Genomic DNA, 19908 nt, shown 5'->3' with positions numbered 1-19908 from the left:
TATTTTAGCTCCTTCCTTAGTCCAGTCTGAAGGCTCCTCCAAAACCTGTTTGCATTAAGACTTGGGAAACTTTTCTAATTTCCTGATAAAATGTTGCTGTCATTATGTTTTGCCCACTTGTTCTCGCATCAACATTTTTCTTCCTCTTAAATAGTTCTGTCTTTATGGTTTTCAGCTCTTTTGTGTATCAAGAGAAAATTTGCTATGCCAAACAAGCAAAGCTCTTCCATTGTCCTCTACGTCTCTCTTGTCCTCTCGTTATTCACAGCATCTATAAATCATCACTTGTAATATGCCCCTGTAAAATTGATTGAGTATCCAGATTTAAGGTTATAGGTCAAGGCTTAAACTAAGTTAAAACTGTGCTATTCATGCAAACAGTATGTTGCCACAGTTGAATATAAAAAAATGGATATGTTTTTTCAGTGCTGATTTTAATTCAGAATTTCCAGAAATAAAGGATTCTGTTTATTTAGCACAGTATGTAAGTATATATCTCCTCTCTCCTACAGTGTCCAGAAGATTCTCACAAATACTCCGGCGACAGACGTCACTAAATCATCTCTGCCAAGTAAATATTTCAGTTACCTGAATTTGCAAAATGCCATTTTTTACTGGCTTGTAAAATAATTCATTAAATTGACAAGCTGGACTTTACTCAAAGAGGAAGAGATCATGTTAGCAGTTTCTTTCCAACATTTACTATGACCATCTTTACAAAATCAAGAACTAATCAACAAAAATACTTTGCTAGAGAGCTGGAAGCCACTGATCATTAAATTAAGCAGAAAAGTTTTCTGAAACAAATTTAGGATATGATTTGAAGAGTTATTTCATTACCATGAAGTAAGCAAGAGAGGATCCACTGGTTTCAGTGAGGCCTGAATCAGGACTATTACAGAGACAGAAAAATTTATATATGTCTGACAAAAACTTCCAAGTTTAATTGCATATTGTAAATAAAAAGTAAATTAGTAAAAAAACAAAAGGGTTGAACCCTTTGTTTTTGGTTTTAAATGAAAATATTTTTACACATCCCCCCACATCAAGGGAATGTAAGAAAATCACCCTGAAGTCTTTGCTTTCACCAGCTACGTTAGGTGATAATTACCTATCAAAAATTAATGAGGTCATACTCTATGTAGTACCAAATAGGGGAGGATGCACTGACTTAATTGAGATTTCACATATATATTGAAGCAGAAAGTTTGCTTTCCTTATTAGTTTTAAAGTTTTACATTTGAAAGGTATATCCAGCACCCCAAGGTAAGCCTGAGAGTCAGGAAGCCTACAGGAAGAAACCTGGGGGGGGGGCAAATGCTTCTGGAAGGGCACCTTTGTAGTTTTCTTCCCTCCATTATTTCAGTGGTGGAGATAAAAATGCTAGTTCTACCTTTCCCACAGTGGAATGTCACTGAGCTTTGGAGGTTTGTAGAGGTTCAGAGGAAATCAGTATACAGAGACCACAACCTTCTGCATCAGGCTTGGGATCCAACAGTCTCCTGACATTGAAGGATTATTTAAATGTATAATTTCCTTGGGGAATCTGGTAACATCAGTGTGGGCTATCATCTTTGTTTCACTTACAGCGATCTGATGTGTGTCTTGTTAGGTTGAAATTTTGTCACTTCCTTTTCTATCACCCTATTCTTGCCATTATCACCAGCAGAACCCTGTGTCAACCAGCCATGAGGCAGATATTATAGAGAGACAAATGATCTTCAGCTTTTTCTTGTGGCTGAGGGAAGAATGGGAGCCTTCATAGTGTGGGAGAGGGTGGTTTGCAAACCCTTGTAAGGTTCCTTTGGTTTTGGCTTCATTTTTGCTGTTGCTTTTGATTTTGACCTCAAGCAAACTGAAAAACCAATGGAGCTGTTTTAATTTGGAGAGTCCAGATTTTGGGGTTTGTGGTGAGTGAGAGCAAAATATTTGCTGTTAATTGAACAAGGCAAACTGATTTCAAAGTTCACTGTGGTAAGAGGGCCCTGTAACTTCCATAAGATATCAGTTTGGTTGGGTAGGATTGAATGAGAAGAATCAATTTAGTGAGTCTAGCTAAGGAAGCGGAAAAGGGGATAAAGGTTATTTTTTAACCAAATAAACCATGAACTAATGAATAGATTGGATTGGATTACAGGCATCAAGAACGGTGATCCACAGTGCAGACATCACTTTTCAAATGCTAGAGGACTGGAGGAACGTGGATCTGAATAGCATTACCAAACAAACCCTCTATACTATGGAGGACTCACGGGAGGAGCACAGAAAACTCATCATACAATGTAAGAGATGAACCCTCAAATAAAGCCAGGTGAACCTTGGTTTCTTGTTGGAAAAAAAACCCTCAGTGAAAATAATGTTTTTGCAGCTATTCATTTGCTTAAGATAAATAAGGAGACATTTCTCAAAATGGCAGGCAAATCTTTTTATTAAGGTCTTATATTTTAAGGCATAGATCTGGGCACTCCTTCATTACAGACTTTCTTTCTAGTATCTACAACAGCCAGTGGCACAGAACATGCACCAAATTGAGGGGGAGTTTTCTTTTTTTTTTTTTGCCATGGACATGAGCATTAGCCATTGCAGCTAATGAGGTCAGTTTACGCTGCTGTAACATTGTGGGGGAATTGTCTTTTGAATGCTTTTGCCCCCAAATGGCTGTGTATTTGAGTCCCTTGTAAATTTTATTCGTAAATAGCTCCATTTTACATGGTATTTTCTTAAACAAAGGAATTTGATGGGATGAAGCTTTTACCCTGAGCTTTTATGAATAAATAAATGTACTGTATTAAGCAAGTTAATTGACTAATTTAGATTCTTTGTAGTGTAGAGAAAGGCACAAACTGAAAAGTGACTTTTCAGTCTTTTTTTGGAGATGCTCGCAAATTGGTTTCATAGTTGAAGATCTTATTTTGCATTTATAAAATTTGACTTGTCTTGTCAAGCAAATGTGACTGTAAGCTTAGGTTTAACCCTGAGCACACTGAGTTTGTTCCTCCAAGGCACTGGTATTGACTAGCTTTGTCTTTAGTGTCATTTGTAACTTTGGTTCCCTTCAAACCCATCTGTTGTATTGATCTGACTCCTTAGGATCAGTCATGTCACATCCAGGACCAGCTTTAATGGGGATCCACATGGGTACTATTTGTGGGAGCCCTGCATGGGTACATTTGCTAGTGGGGTGATTCTTCCAGTGTGTGGCTAGAAAGAGGAAGGGTGATACATTCACATGTACACTGGGCCCTGCAAAGTCGACACTGGCTCTTCTCTCATACCCATCTTGTCTCACTGTGGTAACACTATGGTAAAAGTCTTCTCTCCTTTTTAGCAATGGGTCTTACATCCTCTGCTACCTTTTCAATGAGATGTGCTTCGTACTCTTACCTGTCCTTCTTAACCCTTGATTCACCTCCTTACATGGTGCTCTTCCATTCTTAAGGGTCTGAAACTCAACATAGCAACAGGGGAAATAGAGAATAGTGAGACTGGAGTATAGAAGCTTGCTACATTTTTCTGCCATCTGTTATGTATCTACCCAGCATTCACCCAGTGACCAAACAGTAATGAATTCTCAAAGTTGTAATCCCTAGGAGCAGCAATAGTTTTGGCTCTCATTCAGAAAATTCTCACTGTTTAGGAAATATTTTTATATGTGTGCTGAATGTTTAAATACAAACTTAAGTATCATCAAATCAAATGGAATTTTCTTGAATGCAGATGGATTTGAACATGCTTTTTCAATATTGTAAGTCCATATATTTCAATAAGCAAAAATATATTTCAGTAAGCAAAAACAGAAGCTCACAGACATGGTAATCCAATATACACATTCAACATGTGGTGGGATTCCACAGGGATGTCAAATATGTAGAAAGCTTATTCTAAATCTTAGAACTTTTTCCCTCATTGTTGATGTATGTTCTACTTGGCCAAAGAGCATCTCAAAGGTTACACTTTCTGTGACTCGTCACATGCAGTAAGGCCTGCTTGTGCGTTCTTGGCATTAAGAACCAAGAAAGCACAATTTTCAGCTACTATCTGTCAGGGGAAAAAAATAATAATAACAAAAAAAGTTCATAAGTCTATAAGTAAAGTTAGAGAGAAACACTAAAATCATTGGGTAGATGAGAAGCTATTTCTTGCTCAGGTACAGTCGCTGCCTTTGACCTTCTTTATTCCCATTGTTCTCAGATCCCGAATTTTTAACAGACATTAAAGGCTAAGTAATTACTTTTCTCAAATAGCTCATGGTACATGCTTGCAATGCTCCACAGTTGCAATGCTCCTGCATTGCCAAAGCAGGCAACTGATTTGTTTTTCTACTGTTGCTCCCCTCTTTGCACAGCATGTGAATTATTGATCTATTGGCAGTTTCTGTCCAGCCAAATACTCAGATAAGAAGACAACATTTGGATTTCTCTGAGATCTTATCCTGAATAAAGAGAGGCTGCCCATTCAGTAAAACAACAAAACAAGATAAAGGCAGCCCAAACATCATTCTTTCCCTTCTTCTATGACCAAAGTTTCTGACCATCCAGCCTTTGCAAGTGTAAGTTAAACAAAGTTTTAATCAGGTGCAGTGCAAAAGCTTTCCTGCTGATCTTGCTGATTCATCATGGGATGCTATTGCTCCATTTAGACCAGTGAGCTCCTTCTTTGCTTTAATCTCAGACAGTCTCTCTGGCTCACTTCTCCAGCTATCACCTCTAAACTTCGTCTCCTCCACCTCCCCCACTATCTGCTTCCTATGGTGGGAAATTCTTCCCCCTTGCTATTTGCAATTAAGCATAAATGGAAATGCATAGCACATTGAGATCATCCTGTGACACAGCAGGTAGAAAGTATCTTTCTTCTTGATTTACTGGGCCTTTTATTTTAGCTGGGTTGAAGAACAGTTTCTTAAGGTGTCAGAGCTCATGATTCTTTGCCTTTTAGTCATTGATTCTCATTAATAAACTGGAGACTTGCAGTTTTAAGAGCTGCAGTTACTTGATTGTTTTTTTTACTTTCTGTACTAAAGTATGAATTCATTAACTTGGGAAAGGTTAAAAAGTATTTGTGTTGCTTTTTGAAACTCTTCTTCATAGCATTTGTACATTGGTAGCAATTTGTTTTGAAGAAGTAGAAGTTTATGGAACTTCTTTGTGTGCGTCTGGCATTGCAAATAGATGATTTGCAGCAGTTAAATAATGTTTTTGCAACTAAAGCATTATACAGATGAGAGCACTATCAACAATACTCATCTACTTGATGCTTAAAGATTCTTTACGCGTTTCTAAATCAATTTCATGCATGACCTTTTTTCATCACCAGGGTCAAGGCCTAGCTTCACACTCTTCGTAGCAAACACCATAAATGTTTCATTTCCGGGCACCACAGACAGCCGAAGGTTAAATCAAAAGGAGAACTTTAAATAATAGGTCCTGATTTGCTCACACCTAAATGCCACTTCCAACGACTCTATCATTTTCAGAAGAAGCAAGATGGAGACCAGGAAAAATTACTGTGTCAGCACCAAGGAAGTTATATTTGTTATGGCTGAGCAATCTATTATAAAAAAAAAAAAAAACATAGCAAGTCGGTCATGTTATTGGCAGCTTTTTCTATTTTGTTTCTATTTTGCTCTAAATGGAATTCAAGCACTGAAGTGGGTTGTTTTTTTTTGCTTTGTCTGCCAGTGTATCAGGAGTTTGATCACCTTCTGGAGGAGCAGTCCCCCATTGAGTCATACATTGAGTGGCTGGATTCCATGGTGGACAGATGTGTTGTAAAGGTTGGTAAGGAATAAGGACTTGAGTCACCTATGTGCTTTTTGAGCTCTGTTCAGGTCATAGATCATTAGCAAAAACAGAAAAAGAGAAAGTGAAGCGGTGTAGTAAGCAGAAGCAAAGCAGCAGTGGATAAAACGTCACCACTTTTCACGCACGGCATGAGAACTGCTCACATTCAGAATACTGCTTCACTCTGCTCTTGGGTGCCCAACTCAAAAAATATTCAAGAATGGAACAGGGCTAACATTTTCAGTCAAAATCAATATTTCAAAAGTATGGAGAGATGAGTTCAGAGTTGTTCTATGCAGTGCAAATGAAAATGTAATCTGGTTTGTCCTTTTAAGATTTTAATAAGAGAGATTTAGGCAAGCTAATACGTTTATATGCACTCAAATGTAAAGAGGAATGTCTGTGTTACAAAGTTATACTGTTTTTTCAGTTGATTTGAGATAACAAGGGCTTGCACTTTATTTTGACTGGATGCAAAAATATACTAAAAAATCTTTAAAGAATATTTTCAAAAGTGATCATGCATCATCATTATGTTGAGTATGTAACTATATTATGAACAAACTAACTTCTGTCATCAACTGTGTTTTGTATTAGGATATTCTTTTGCAATTTCAACTCTTCATTCCAGATTTCATTTTTAGAGATAGTAAGTAAAAATACATGTGTAATATGCTGCCTTTCTCTCTGCTGAAAAAAAAAAAAAAAATTGATACAAAAAACCTACAGGCACTTCCCCACATTACATGAAATATTTTGATTGCTTTGAGATACTCTTCTTGGATTATTAAAATGCAATTTTAAATGCAGATCATGGTTTTCATGAAGAACTTCAAGAAGGAGTTTCATTAGGTAACAGAATGAACCTAATTTGTTAACCAACATATGACCCTGTCAAATAAGTCTCATGGAGTTGATGCCTGAAGTGTTCTTTCTGGGGAGTATTTTTGCTAGTAAAATGTCTATTCATTCACAACAATAAAAACATGAAGGAACAAAAACTCTAATTGAAGTACTAATATACATTTTCAGCATAGATCAAGCACTCTTGATTACACATTGTTTCCTTGTCTAGGAATGGTCATGTAAGTGATCAGGTTAAAATGAAGACTGGGGCTTTTTGGGGCAGTTCTTTTCTCATTTGTAAAGGAAAGTCACTCTTAGAGTTGAGTGGTACTTCTGCTTTACTCTTTCCAGTGTTTGTATATAGTTGCAAGTTGGCTTTCTGTGTATTTTGTTTGTTTGTTTGTTTTGAATTTTTAGTGTTTATTTTAACGTGAGATTAATGGTAAGTAGTTTTTCAGTTTTAAAAATGGAAGCTAGATACATACATTATTCATCTGTATCAGATGGTGGAAATGAAATTTTCTCCATGTTAGATGGATCTGTTTTCTTGCAGGTAGCTGCCAAGAGACCAGGCTCTTTGAAGAAAGTAGCTCAGCAGTTCCTCCTGATGTGGTCCTGTTTTGGCACTCGAGTGATTCGGGACATGACTTTGCACAGTGCACCCAGCTTTGGTACTTTCATTTTGTTGTATTAATTGCATGACACAGACGAAAAAAGACTACACGGCTGGTAGTTTTCATGTGTCCAGGGCTCTTCTACAAAAAAAAAAAAAGTCAAGGCTGCTAACTCATATGGATGTTTTCCTTCAAGATCTAACCAGAGGAGTGGAAAACATTATTATTTCTTTTAGTTGTAGCCAGAGTTATCAGTCATAGGTCAGCTGGAGGAGTCAATCATTGGAGCATTCCCTAATGCACTTCTGTGCAGTCAGCCAGGTTACCTAAACTGCTGTGACCACGTTATGCTAAGACAAGTGATTTCATGCCCAAGCAGACAAAAAGCTTGCCATTTTTGAGCCATTTTGCTAGCTTTGCTTTTAAAGGACATAGCTTTTTAATGTAGACTTTGCAGAGTGGACCTATTTCTGTGTCCTATACAGATTGCCTTTCATTCTACCAGAACTCAATCAGGATAGAAAGGTGATTTCTATCTACTAAACAACATGTTGTTTAGTGGTGAAAATGCATGTTGTTTTTCCACATGGTTTCAAAAGGAGATTTGCCTTGATCTTGGGATAGAAACAGCATCAGTTATAAAATCAGTTTAAGATCAGTGATTGAAAATGGATTGTTGTGTTATGATTGTGAACATTTGCAGTTATTTGCAACTAGAGTTTGAATTAGGGATGTTTTTTTTTTTTATGTATATATTTGCCAGGATGTATTCAGAGAAGATTAATATGAGTGAACTTATAAAGGCAGTGTATTGAACAACTGCAAAGTTTTCTGCTACCTGTGTTTTAAGTATTTTCTGCCATTAGATGACATTCAGATACCATCAGAAATAGGAACTCAGAGTAGAATTTATAATTTAATATGAAACTTCATTCACCAGCTTTTCCCTTGTAAAGGATTTTTCCAGCAGCTATTAGTGAGTCACTATTAGACGTCAGGTTAGTGAGCATTCCCAAGACGATCACAGTTTCCATCTGCTAGATTCTGTTTTCAGCACCAGTATCCTGATCATATCTATTTTGAACCTCCTCTAGGACTCATTTCCTCCTTGAGTTACTGCAGCTTTTCTTTTGTTGTGGGCATAAAAGAGCTGATACTGCTTAACACAGTATACATTCCCACAAAGTTCAAAAATTCCTCTGTATGAAGGAATGCTGAATTTTGTGCCCCAGCACTTTGTGTTGCCACACATCTCTCTGTGGACATAAACCCAAACCTGTGAAATACACCAGCAGCCAGCAAATGAAAAAAACACCTTATGTTGGTTGTCTGTTGTTGTCTGGAAGTGATTCTCAGCTGTGATTAGTAATAGAAACATTTATGAACTTGCTGTGTTTCAAGAAAATGTGAAGATTGACAATTATTCACTTGTTCGAGTTTGGAACCCATGACACTATAACATATTAGATCTGCCAAAATAACTTACCTGCTCTCTCTCTTATAAATTTGGGTCTTGAATTTCTCATTTATGAGAACTTTAACTGCTCAGTCTTATCATTTTTTTGTCTTTATAACTCAGTGTGTGTAACTGCATACAAACTCACGATACTCTTTATATGGATGCACGTCTTCAAACATGAATTTGATATTTTATATATAGCTGCAGTCAGGAAAAAAAAAGTCATAATTGATGTGTTTTTCATGGGTGGTCTGTGTTATGTGGTGCTGAGGGGCATGGTCAGTGGGCACAGTGGTGATGGATCGATGGTTGGACTAGATGATTTTAGTGGCCTTTTCCAACCTTGATGACTCTGTGATTCTATAATTTTATAATTAGAACTAGACCAATAACAGCTTTTAATTTGGTAACAAAAACAGGATTTAAAAAAAATCATTAATTCTTTTGCATCTGCCATCTTTCACTGCTTAGGCCAGTTACCCGCCTCAGCAGAGTTAGATTTCTAGCCAAAGGACCAGAGGAGTTGCCCACTGGAAGGATTTTCTCATCTTTTCTGTTGAAATTGTTTTACTTACATACAAGCCACTTAAAAATTTGTTGAACCACAGTGGTCTGCAGCCTGCTAGGTGGAGTTTTCTTCTGGGAGTGAGATGGCAAGCATTGGCCCAGTCCCAGTTCTAACCCTTATTTGAAGTGGGACCTGCTCAGATCCAGCTCCAGTGGAGGAAGGAGGAGCTCTGAGCCTTTGGGTTTTCAGGGAGGAAACCAGACCTAAATCATACCCTCATCCCATCAGGGAACAGCCTGGGCTATTCCTACCTTATTACTTCAAAAATGAACCAAACGTTATTTAGCTGCAGACACAAAATTATAATTTCTACTAATGTTGTTAAACTTTCACAGCAATGCCATTTGACACATTGTTTGTGGCTTAGAGACAAGCAAATTCCAAGAGGAAAAAAAAACACCTGAATGTAATCAGATGAAAGCTAGAAGTCAGTAACTCTTCTGTGCTTAATAAAGGTCCTTCTAGCCTTTCACAATAGCATATATGCATTTAGGTGAGTTCTGTGGAGAGAAACAGTAGACACTGGCACTCTTAAAGATTTATATTTGTATACCTGTGCTCTTAACTTAGATAAAAAGTTTTGCATTTTTATGTTATTGTAAATTTACTATATTTACTATTTTGCTACATAAGTTTCAGTGGACTAATTTTTGCTGATTTCTTCCACTCAGATGCTCATGGTGTTATTCAGATAAAAAAGAGGGAGGTTGTAAAATCAAGTGTTAGGTGCTGAGATCTTTATATAGGCAGGACACTATATTTCTGTCTGTGAAATAGATTATATGGAAATGTGATTAGAGAAAGTTGCAGTGTCTGGCACTGGACTGGGCAGCAGAGAGATTTGATTCCGCAAAGCTTTTACATGTGGTGACATGGGCAGGTTGAAACAATCCTTGCCAAGATAAAGCTCCTATCTTTCCCTCTCCCTTTTTCTCCCTCCCAACCTCCCTCCCTCCTTCCTGTCTATGCATATCAAAGGCACAGTTGGTGGTGATGTTTGGGTAATGCATCCAGTGTATTAACATAACTAATTAGTAATAGAAGCTCCATGTGCCATGATTTTTTCCAAATCTTGACATCTCACTGTTGGTTTGTTGGGTTTTTTTTGCTACTTACACATAATTGCCATATCTGTTAATGGCAGATGATATTTACTGTATGTTAGCTGAGTAATCATTGCCATGATTTCAGTTAATTCAATCTGAAAATTACAGCCAAACACCATTTATTATTATAATTGCAGTCTCTTGAATAACATCTTCCCTCTTCCTAAAGCAGTGTAAGGTTTACCAGCCACAGGATCCTTTTCACTGCTTAAAGATAAACTTGAAAGAGCTAAACAGTTTAATATGAAAAACAGTAGCTTGCAAACACAGAATAAATTACTGTACATTGTGCTGAATAGCTATTCACTGTGTTGCTGAAATACATGCCCTGATACTGGTTTCAGTCTGTAGCTTACATTACTTTTGAATCATTTGAAAATGTAAAAATATTGCATTCATTCAGTATCAACAACTTGTTTGTCTGGTGTCTTTCACGCAAATTCTGGGCTCAAAAACTCTATACAGAGTTTAAAAATACACAGTGGGAGAAATAATAGGGGAGGAAGAGAGAAATTCAAAAGAATGACAAGGGTGCTGGGATGTTTTTTAATGCTGTATTCAGTATTGCCAACCCCAAGTCTTCAAAACAGAGCATTAGACCCCCCAAAAACAAAGACTATTTTTTTAAATAGCAAATCTTGCATTCTTGTCATTTGCCTGCTAGCATTTGAGTGCTTAGGGTTCACACTTGCAGACGTTTTTATGAAACTATAAGCAACTTTCTTTTGATTTCTCATTTAAATGAAAGCAAGCCAAGAGTTTGGTGACAAACACCAAGTACCCTGAGCCTTTTGCCACCACATGAGGTTTGGCAGCACTGAGGCCTGATTTTCTTACCTTGGAAAATCTCACGAGCAAGAACTGCGCTGAAATCAGTAAAACTTGGATCTTCTTAATAATCTGGTTTTCCACTGGAGGAGCTCTGGATCAGTAACAAGGTGATCAATCAGGTCCACTGTCTTCATAATACTGCTATGTTACACAGGGTTTTATTCAACAAGACTTTTAATTCAAAAGATCTCTAAAACAGAACTTCTGAAAGTAATTAGGTGAGGATCTCCAGTATTTATCCTTGCAAGGCTGGGGAAATGTGCTACCATTTTGACTTGCATAGATGTGGAAACAAAAAACTGAATGCTTCAGGTTCAAGAAGAGCCAAAGATTTCCTTCTCTAGCAAAGGTGTTGCAATCATGTATGCCTTTTTTCTCTGCTTGTAGAAGAGAACACAAAGGCTCACGTTCTCCTCCCTGTGTGTGCATTCTGCTTGTATCAGTGATGGCAGAAGCCATGCAGGCATGGAGTAAGAGAAAGAAACACAAAGACCATCAGGTCACAAAGGAAAAGAATGTGCTCAGAGTTGCTTTGAAAGGTGAATTGCCAGCTAGAATTGTATAAGGATATAGGACCTTTCAAACCACTTTGTCTGCCTTCAACAGTATATTTCAGTGCAGAAGCTCGACTAGAGGTACTTATGCTTCATCATGATAAAATCTAAAGATAAAGCTAACTTTCCAAAGAATAAATCAATCATTATGATACTTAATTGAATTTGAAATTTGTTGCATCTTTTTTTTTCCCGTGGAAATGTTTTCCTCAATGTGCGTTAATGGAATTTCAAAAAGAACACATCTGGATGATCAGGTGCTTTTTTTTTTTGACTGGCAGTAACCAATCTCTGTTTCTCAGCTCGTGATTTTTCTCCGGTTTAAATCACAGGCTGCTGGAACAGCTGCTAATTTAAGCTGGCTGCATTTGCATGTGTTAGAGTTATCTGACCACTAACATGAGCATGTTTTAAATATTCCCTACAAGTCTAAATAAACCTAGGAGCTTTTCAAAAAAGCACTGTGTGATCAAGCCCTGTCTGCAGCTATTACAGGTATTGTATCCTGTGGAGTCTACTGCATAAACTGACCAAACCCCGTCTTGATACTTGTCAGTCTTCCTCTCAAAATGAATGTGATTCCTTTCAGGAGGAAAATACACAGTGTCCCAACTCTCATGCTTCTTTAATTTTCTGTTGAAATGCATCTATGGTCTCTTCTAACACATCTATTTTTGTGGCTATGTATGCTCTGGGGCGGATGTTTCTTCACCACCCCTGACAACTGTTTTTCTTTATACATTATGGAAAGTAATTCCCTTCCTTTCTGTAAAATGAAGCCAGACAAGCATTTTTAGTAATTTAAAATCTGTTGTCCATTTCCCACATCCTCCTGGTAATCTCCATACCAGTTTAAGCTTGTACTGATTTTTCTTGAACATTAGTGACTAGAGTTTTATGTGCAGTATTCCAAGTGAGCTTTCACCAGTGCCTTGTGCAATAATATTAATACTTCCATTTCAACAGAGGCATGTAACTGCGTTCATTGCCAACTGCATCAGAGATTTGTCAACTAATTTATCCTCAGCTCTGTCATTTGTAATTGAGGAACTTAAAGATTAAGGTTTTCTATAAATCCCTGAGGATAGAACTTCTTAGAGTGTGCTAAAAAAATTTTATTTCTATTACTCTAGTCCATAGTATCTCCCAGTAGTTCCTCCTAACAACATTAACAAGTTCTCCATCTGTACTCAGCTCTCACTTGAGGATTTGTGGCAGAGTGCTATCAACATAATTTCTTTTTACTATTAATTTTCAAGTCATTCTCTGACTCCATCCCAACATTTTGTTTTGTCTGTACTTATTTTTTTTAATACCCTTTTTCACATTCCTGTCATGGCAGTTAAGAAAGAGTATCACAGAAGAGAGAGTAGCACAGAAAACAGGCCAAATTTCATACTGTCGATATGATTCAAACTGGTAATTAGGAAAAGATAATGTGGTAGCAGAAGTAAGAGGAAGCAAAGCTGAGGCAAAAGGCTTTCCTTTAAGATATGTAGAATTGCTGGTGATGTCTCTGGTCTCACAGATAACATGTGCCTCATCCAGCCCAGGCAATCCACTGGAGGTATACCACCAGGAGATCTGGAAGGCTGTTCCTACCTTTCTATGGATTAGTCTCTCATTTCATTGTCCAATGACACAGATGCTTCGGTTTTGTTGTTTTTTTTTTTTACCAGAACATCACTAAGGCGGTCAATTTAGGAATATACTTCTGACAGAAATTTGTATCTGATAAAGTAGATAATTTCACTTGCAGTGTAACTGTCTAAACTGTTCAATTCTAATGCAGGAAAAGAAAACTCGATATCAAGTCCCAGACCTCAGGTAGGCAGCTTCTTTAACCACAACAGTTGGTCGTATATGCCTGTGTAAGTGCAGGAGTGGACAGTATGTTGGCCCCTAGATTTACTTTGACCTCTTTTACCTTGAGTAACCAGCATACTGCAGTGGCAGTGCTACATTGAGGCAGTTCTACTCAGTGCCTTTTGTGTTGAATCCCCTAATCACTGGTTTAATGAGTGTATTGAGACAGTCAATGGCTTTTCTGTTTGTTCATTTTATTACCAGGGTCTTTTCACCTTATTCACTTGATGTTTGATGACTACGTATTGTACCTGCTAGAATCACTCCATTGTCAAGAGAGAGCTAATGAGCTAATGAGGGCAATGAAAGGAGAAGGAAGCACAGGTGAGTTTGTTCTTTTATTCATTATTTGTTGTTTTACTCCACTAGATTCACTTTTTTCTTTATCCTCACCTAACCCTGTGAGTCCTATCTAGGAGTGAATGCAATGCTGTTTTTTGGTTCCATCATGATTTGAAATCTGTCATTTGTCAAGGGGGCCTCCTGGAGTTAATGCATTCTGAAAGAGACCTGCTTCATGGTCTGACTCTGGATGTCTGAAATACTATTCCTGAGCACAAACTGGGTTTTTCAAATAGAGAACCTTTTACCTCAGTTGATCTGTGTAAGCCACCTTTGCATTTCAGTCTTGATTCTCTCTCACCCTAGTTTCACACTAAATAAATTCATATCCCTTGGTTTGTACCAACCTAAATAAAAGGGAGAGACTGAAGAATTGAGCAAGTAAATTAAAAAAAAAAAAAAAAAAAAAAGGCTAGAATTTCTGATGCACTTTAATTCTGATTGTCTGTACAGAAGCAAATTCCAAGTCCTGTTCTACTTTGCACTGACTTGCCAGAACAGAAGCAGACAGAGACTTTCCTTAGTCTCTCTGCTCAGGGATGCTCCTGATCCACACCAATCTTCCTTCCTTGCATCTTCCATTAATTTTGGAAAGTTAAATCACTTTGTCACCATATCTTACCGGAATGAAGCCCTACATAGTTTATGCACATATTTCTTACATGTGCATCAGAAAGAATAGCACTTTCCTATAAGAGATCTTATTAAAATAAACTCACATTGCTAATACTGAATCTTACTGAAGTGCTTCTTTCAAAGATTTATATGAGCCCTGCTATGGATTTCGTGAACTGTGCAAAGAACTTAACTGCTCCCATAGTTTTTTTTAGTTTCTCAGTGTCTCTTGACTTCACTTTTAATAATTTGTTCTATGATTTTTCTCTCACTCTGCAGCAGAAATACGAGAAGAAATTATCCTGAGCGAACCAGCTCCTCCAACTCCCTCCCCAGTGCCGTTCTCCCCAGCTAAATCTGCCACCTCAGTGGAAGTGCCCTCTGCCCCATCACCTGTCAGCAACCAGTCCCCAGAGTACGGCGGCATAGCAGCTACAACAGGTAGGCAGGTTTGTGGCAGCTGGATCTGCTTGAAGATGGCTTTTGCATTCAGTCACCTGAACTGGAACTTGAGCACACTATGTGCCTGTTTTTGAGAGATGCTAAGCGTTCTCAAGCAGAAATCTGTTTAAACTATTGGTTATACTTTCTTATATCTGAACATTGTGTGCAGTTTAACAGGAAATGGATCTGATGCTTGGAGTCTGCAGCCCTACCAGGAGTCCTCAGATCAGAATCTATTCTGTTGCTGAGGCCTTCAAGAGAACAGGCCTGTTGCTGTATTTCCAAATGGTTTTTAAATCAGTTAAATTTATCATATTTTTGGCAATGCCATGAAATCTTTTGTGAATACTTTTAAGCATGTTCAATGACATTAATGGGAATCAATCTCTATGATAAAGTGTTATATACCTCAAGGAAATATGCAAGTTGTTTTAAGGCTTGCTGAGGCTTTCAACATCTTAATTAATAATTAATACCCACTGCATACCCAGTGGGAAAAATGAGAATTGGATATCTTTTGACATATTTGAGACTCAAACATGCTTAAATATCTGCACAAATTTCTCTTGGACGTGTTTTTATACATTATTGGTAACTTTCAACATTAGAAATTAGGAATTGAAAGTCTGAAGCATGCTCCATTACTGTTTTCAGTTACATTCTCTGTTTTCAGAGCTCATGAGCTTGTTGTATTGTGGTGGGCCCACAGATTGAAAAATCAGTTCTTAAAGTTATTTAGTTTGTGGGTAGACTACCAGAAAACAGTAAAAAAAAAGTGGGACTCACCTGGGTTGTATAAATGGGCAACCGTCCTGTGTACCCTAACATAAAACTCAGTTGTTACCTGTTGGACATGGAGAAGATGGTCCATCTGTTGTATAATCTAAAGGCTGTGTTTTCTTAATTCATGAAAATCAGAAAGGGAGAAATGTGAATGACTTTCAGAAGACATTCCAGGCAGTAAAATACCAGCTTTGGTGCTCCTTGGTGCAATGGGTGTATAATCAGAATGTGGAAGCTATCACTTGTGATGTACTAGAAAACTTACAAAACCTTCTTGAAAGAATGTCAGAAAGTGATGATTTACCACACTGGAGAATTTGGCAGCGGCCAAATGAGTAATAAATCCTTTTGACAAATGTTTTCCTTGTTTTCAAAGGCACCATAGGGAAGCACAATGCATACTTGTGGTTAAAGGCAATTTAAGAACTTTTATCCCTACACTGAAACTTAAGGTTTTCTCATTGTTGGAGACTATACTGCATTTAGGAGGGAAATAGAATGATATCACCCCCAGAACAGTTAGACAATAAAGCAGTATGATTCCTAAACATGTTAGGTGAGCAGGTCTGCTTTGGATCAGGCAATGCTGGAGGTGGTGTTTATGTTTGAGTCTTGAAATGTCAATTTTGTGAGTAACTTGGTCTGTACACATAATGGTCCTATAAGAACATTGTGATATTGTATCCAGAAATTACAGGGATGCAGAACTCTACCTTAGAAGTAAAAGTTCTGAAAAGTTGGGAACCACGTGTTCTCCAGTGGCATTGACAGGAGTGGAAAGTTGAGGGACGTTTTTGCTTAGGCTACAGAGACTGTCACTATATGGATATCTTAACTATTAACCCAAAGTTTATTCTATATTTAAACAATAGCCTATATGTCATCTGTATGAGCTTCCACCTTCCATGCCTTATGTAGCTTCAGATCCAGGCAGGCCTAGGAACTGCATGAATCTTACTTATCCCTCCTGAATTCCATCAGTAATCATAGAGTAGAACCATAGAATGGACTCACACAGACATTACAAATGTAATTCCTTTTTGTTTTCATGTTGCATCTTGTTTTTTTATAGTCTATTTTATTCTCTCTCTCTCTCTTTTGCTTGCCCTGGCAAGGCCAAGGTCTGCTGATGTGAAGTTTGAAGCCAGAAAAAGAATTACTTGGGTACAATGGTTGAAGGACTTACTGCCATAATACAGACAGTAGAACTTGATGCAATTATTCCCATAGCAGAACTTCTTAGGCTAGAAAGCTATTTATAATCATTTTAGCTCTGGGTTTTTTTTTGTTTTGTTTTGTTTTGTTTGTTTGTTTTTTGTTTTTTGTAGCTTCTTATTTTTCAGGTTGTCCAAAAAGCTTCAGTTGAATTGGATTTTATTCTTACAATCTTGTGCAGTCTAATTTTTGCCAGTGTGAAAGTCATTTTTGCCTAGAACAAGCCAAATTTGTCAATTCAAGCAGCCATCTGGTTAAGATTAAATACAAGTGTATGGATATTTCCCAGACCTAATTTGGACAATTAGCAATACCTTCATTTCCCATATGGATTATGTAGATGAACTGATCACCTTTTCAGTTTGCTAACCATTGCACAGTGGAATGCAGGATCCATTCACAAAAAGGTAATGCAGCCATGTTTCCACCATTGAAAATTGCTGTCATTTAAAATGGCAGTGCTGAAGATGTAATTCTAATATATATATATGTATTTAATAAAAATGCTACATACACAGATTTTTAGGAACTGGTATATAGAATATTTTGGGACAGGAAGCTCTGGTCTGGAGAAACATGTTTAAAGGACATTCTATTGATTTTCTTAAACGTCTTTCATGAGGTAAATATAAAACTCTGAAAATGCTTTGTATATGTTGAGAACTGGTCCCATTGGCTACCACTAGCTTTACTTCCCTAATTTAAAGTATCATTAACTTTTTTTTTTTTTTCTTGTGACATTAGCAATAAAAGTTAACTATTAAACTTGTATTTTAACCTTTTTTTGCCTCCACTCAATGGTCAGCACAAGAGACAGCAAATTAAACTTTGCCATTACATGGTACTAAGCAAAAGAAAGGTGAATTCTATATATAGCACTTTGTTTTAGAACATCTGGCCTGGCTTAGCTAGCATTTTATTTAAAACTTTGGGTTAAGTTACTAGACATTTAAAATGATCATTAGTCTCTATCCTTTCTAAATCACAAAGGCCAGATTAATGATTATTCAAACTGCAGCAATATTGTCATAAAAATGATAGCTATATGGCTGACTGTGCTATTCTCCCTCAAAACTCCTTTGAAAGCCATGATTACTCATTTGCTAATGCAATCTTATTTGGAAGCCTGAAATGAATTCTGAATTGTAGCTACTTTCTAACACATTAGTAAACTGATGTATGCAGTTTACCATTTAGTTTCATGAAATACATGTCTGAAATAAGTCTTCATGTTATCAATTGTCATTCTAGGTAACTGTTTTCCAGGTCTGGGCTAGATATTTATATTTGGGGATCCGCCCAAATTTCAGGAGATAACTTTCACAGAGCTATCAGCTCTCACATTTGTGTTTGAGTACAATGACACTGTGTTTCTGCAAAGTTCCAGCTCTTGAACTCAACCAAATATATGAGAACATCTAGAGTAAGAGTTTAATTCTAACAACTGCAATTTCAACAAGCAGTTCTCTCCTTCCCAATGGTTTTGTTGTTGTTGTTTTCTACATCAAGAATTCTTTGTTTTGTGGAGGCAGAATGGAGGTCTAACATGATTGTTGATTACTTGGGGTTGATGTCAGTGCTTGCTATCACATGTAATACACAGTGCAGTGAGTACCTTGCTTGTACCTGGGTGATCATTTACTTCAGCATACAGCAAATAGTAAAATGCAGCATAATAAAGCAACTTTTGGTTCTTTTGGCACTGGTATACATGAAGACATCACTGACAACAGGCCATAGTCAATGTTAGCAGTCCCGTTTATACTTGATTCTCGCATATATCACGTAGCCTATTACTTAGTATCCTCAAAATCAAGTTTATTTTTAAAAGAAAAAAGAAAAAGATAATAATAAGTGAAGTTCCATATTTTAATCAAACTCTGAATGTTCAGAACAAAAAGCAGAACAAAATGTTGCTCAACCACTATTGTTTTTCCTTATTTCAGAATGTGCTTCAGTTGGGTTCAGTTGTATCTAAAAGAGACTTCACCTCCTGGAGTTCAGTTCTGTGGCCAACTGAGGAAACCAACTGTATAGACCTGAGACATCGATAAGTGTTAGAAAGCTAACTAGGAAAATCTGTGACTACTCCCATTCCTTCTTATCTACTCACCATAATGTTGGCAGTATTCTGATTGACCTCATATGTACCTATACACAAAATCTCAAAACCTGTTGCCATCTTCTGTCCTCTTCCTCTTTGTGACTAAGTCACTCTGAGAACAGTGTGGAAATAGTGAAGAAAAACTCAATTTTCCTTCTGAAGACAAAGAGAATCAAGACAACAGTAGATTTTCAACACTATCCTGAGAAGATTATTTAAGCAGCTTTCTGTTACTATGTAAAGCTCAGCATATATTCACTACTAATTCACAACCTCCAAAAGAAATTGAGTATTTGTGTTCAAGAGGCATCTGGATGAGGTGCTATGAGATATGGTTTAGTAGCTTAGTGGGTAGTAATGGAGATAGGAGGATGGTTGGAATAGATGATCTTGTAGGTCCTTTCCAACCTTGTGATTCTATGATTCTATTTCCTATAACAGCTGTGCCGATAGTACCTGGGACAAACTGTGGTTAGGATAATTTTATAGATATTCACAACTCTTCCAGTGTGAGACCTATTCCTTGTTTCTGTATTGTCTGGACAGGCACAATCTATGTTACACTCTAAACATTGCGTTTAGAATTGAACAGAGGTAGCTTCCAGTTGGACTTGAATGCCAAGAGCAGCCACATCCTTTCATCCAAGGAGCAGACTTCCCACTGGGAGTACAAGAAACAACTTGTCCTGAATTGACTCATTTTCCTCAGATTGAGATAAGATCATGAGAATTTTTCATAATGGCTGTGGCCAAACAAATTAAGTATACATGGTAGAATGTG

At 37.3% G+C, this 19908-nt stretch overlaps 1 protein-coding gene across 2 annotated transcripts in view; it reads left to right on the top strand.

The window, feature by feature from the left end:
• Window positions 1-19908, top strand: part of RFX4 (regulatory factor X4) — a 91650-nt gene that overhangs the window by 53604 nt on the left and 18138 nt on the right. For both annotated transcript variants that reach the window (XM_090143323.1, XM_090143327.1), the window contains exons 10-15: window positions 513-571; window positions 2138-2282; window positions 5679-5773; window positions 7180-7297; window positions 13829-13948; window positions 14861-15022. In XM_090143323.1, the coding sequence (XP_089999449.1) occupies window positions 513-571; window positions 2138-2282; window positions 5679-5773; window positions 7180-7297; window positions 13829-13948; window positions 14861-15022 (699 nt within the window). The remainder of the gene's footprint in view (window positions 1-512; window positions 572-2137; window positions 2283-5678; window positions 5774-7179; window positions 7298-13828; window positions 13949-14860; window positions 15023-19908) is intronic.

This window comes from Phasianus colchicus, chromosome 1, assembly GCF_987193195.1.
Source record: "Phasianus colchicus chromosome 1, bPhaCol1.hap1.1, whole genome shotgun sequence".
In the NCBI taxonomy this organism is placed as follows: domain Eukaryota; kingdom Metazoa; phylum Chordata; class Aves; order Galliformes; family Phasianidae; genus Phasianus; species Phasianus colchicus.
Note: the sequence above shows the minus strand (reverse complement) of the source record. Positions and strands in the feature narration are given on the sequence as shown.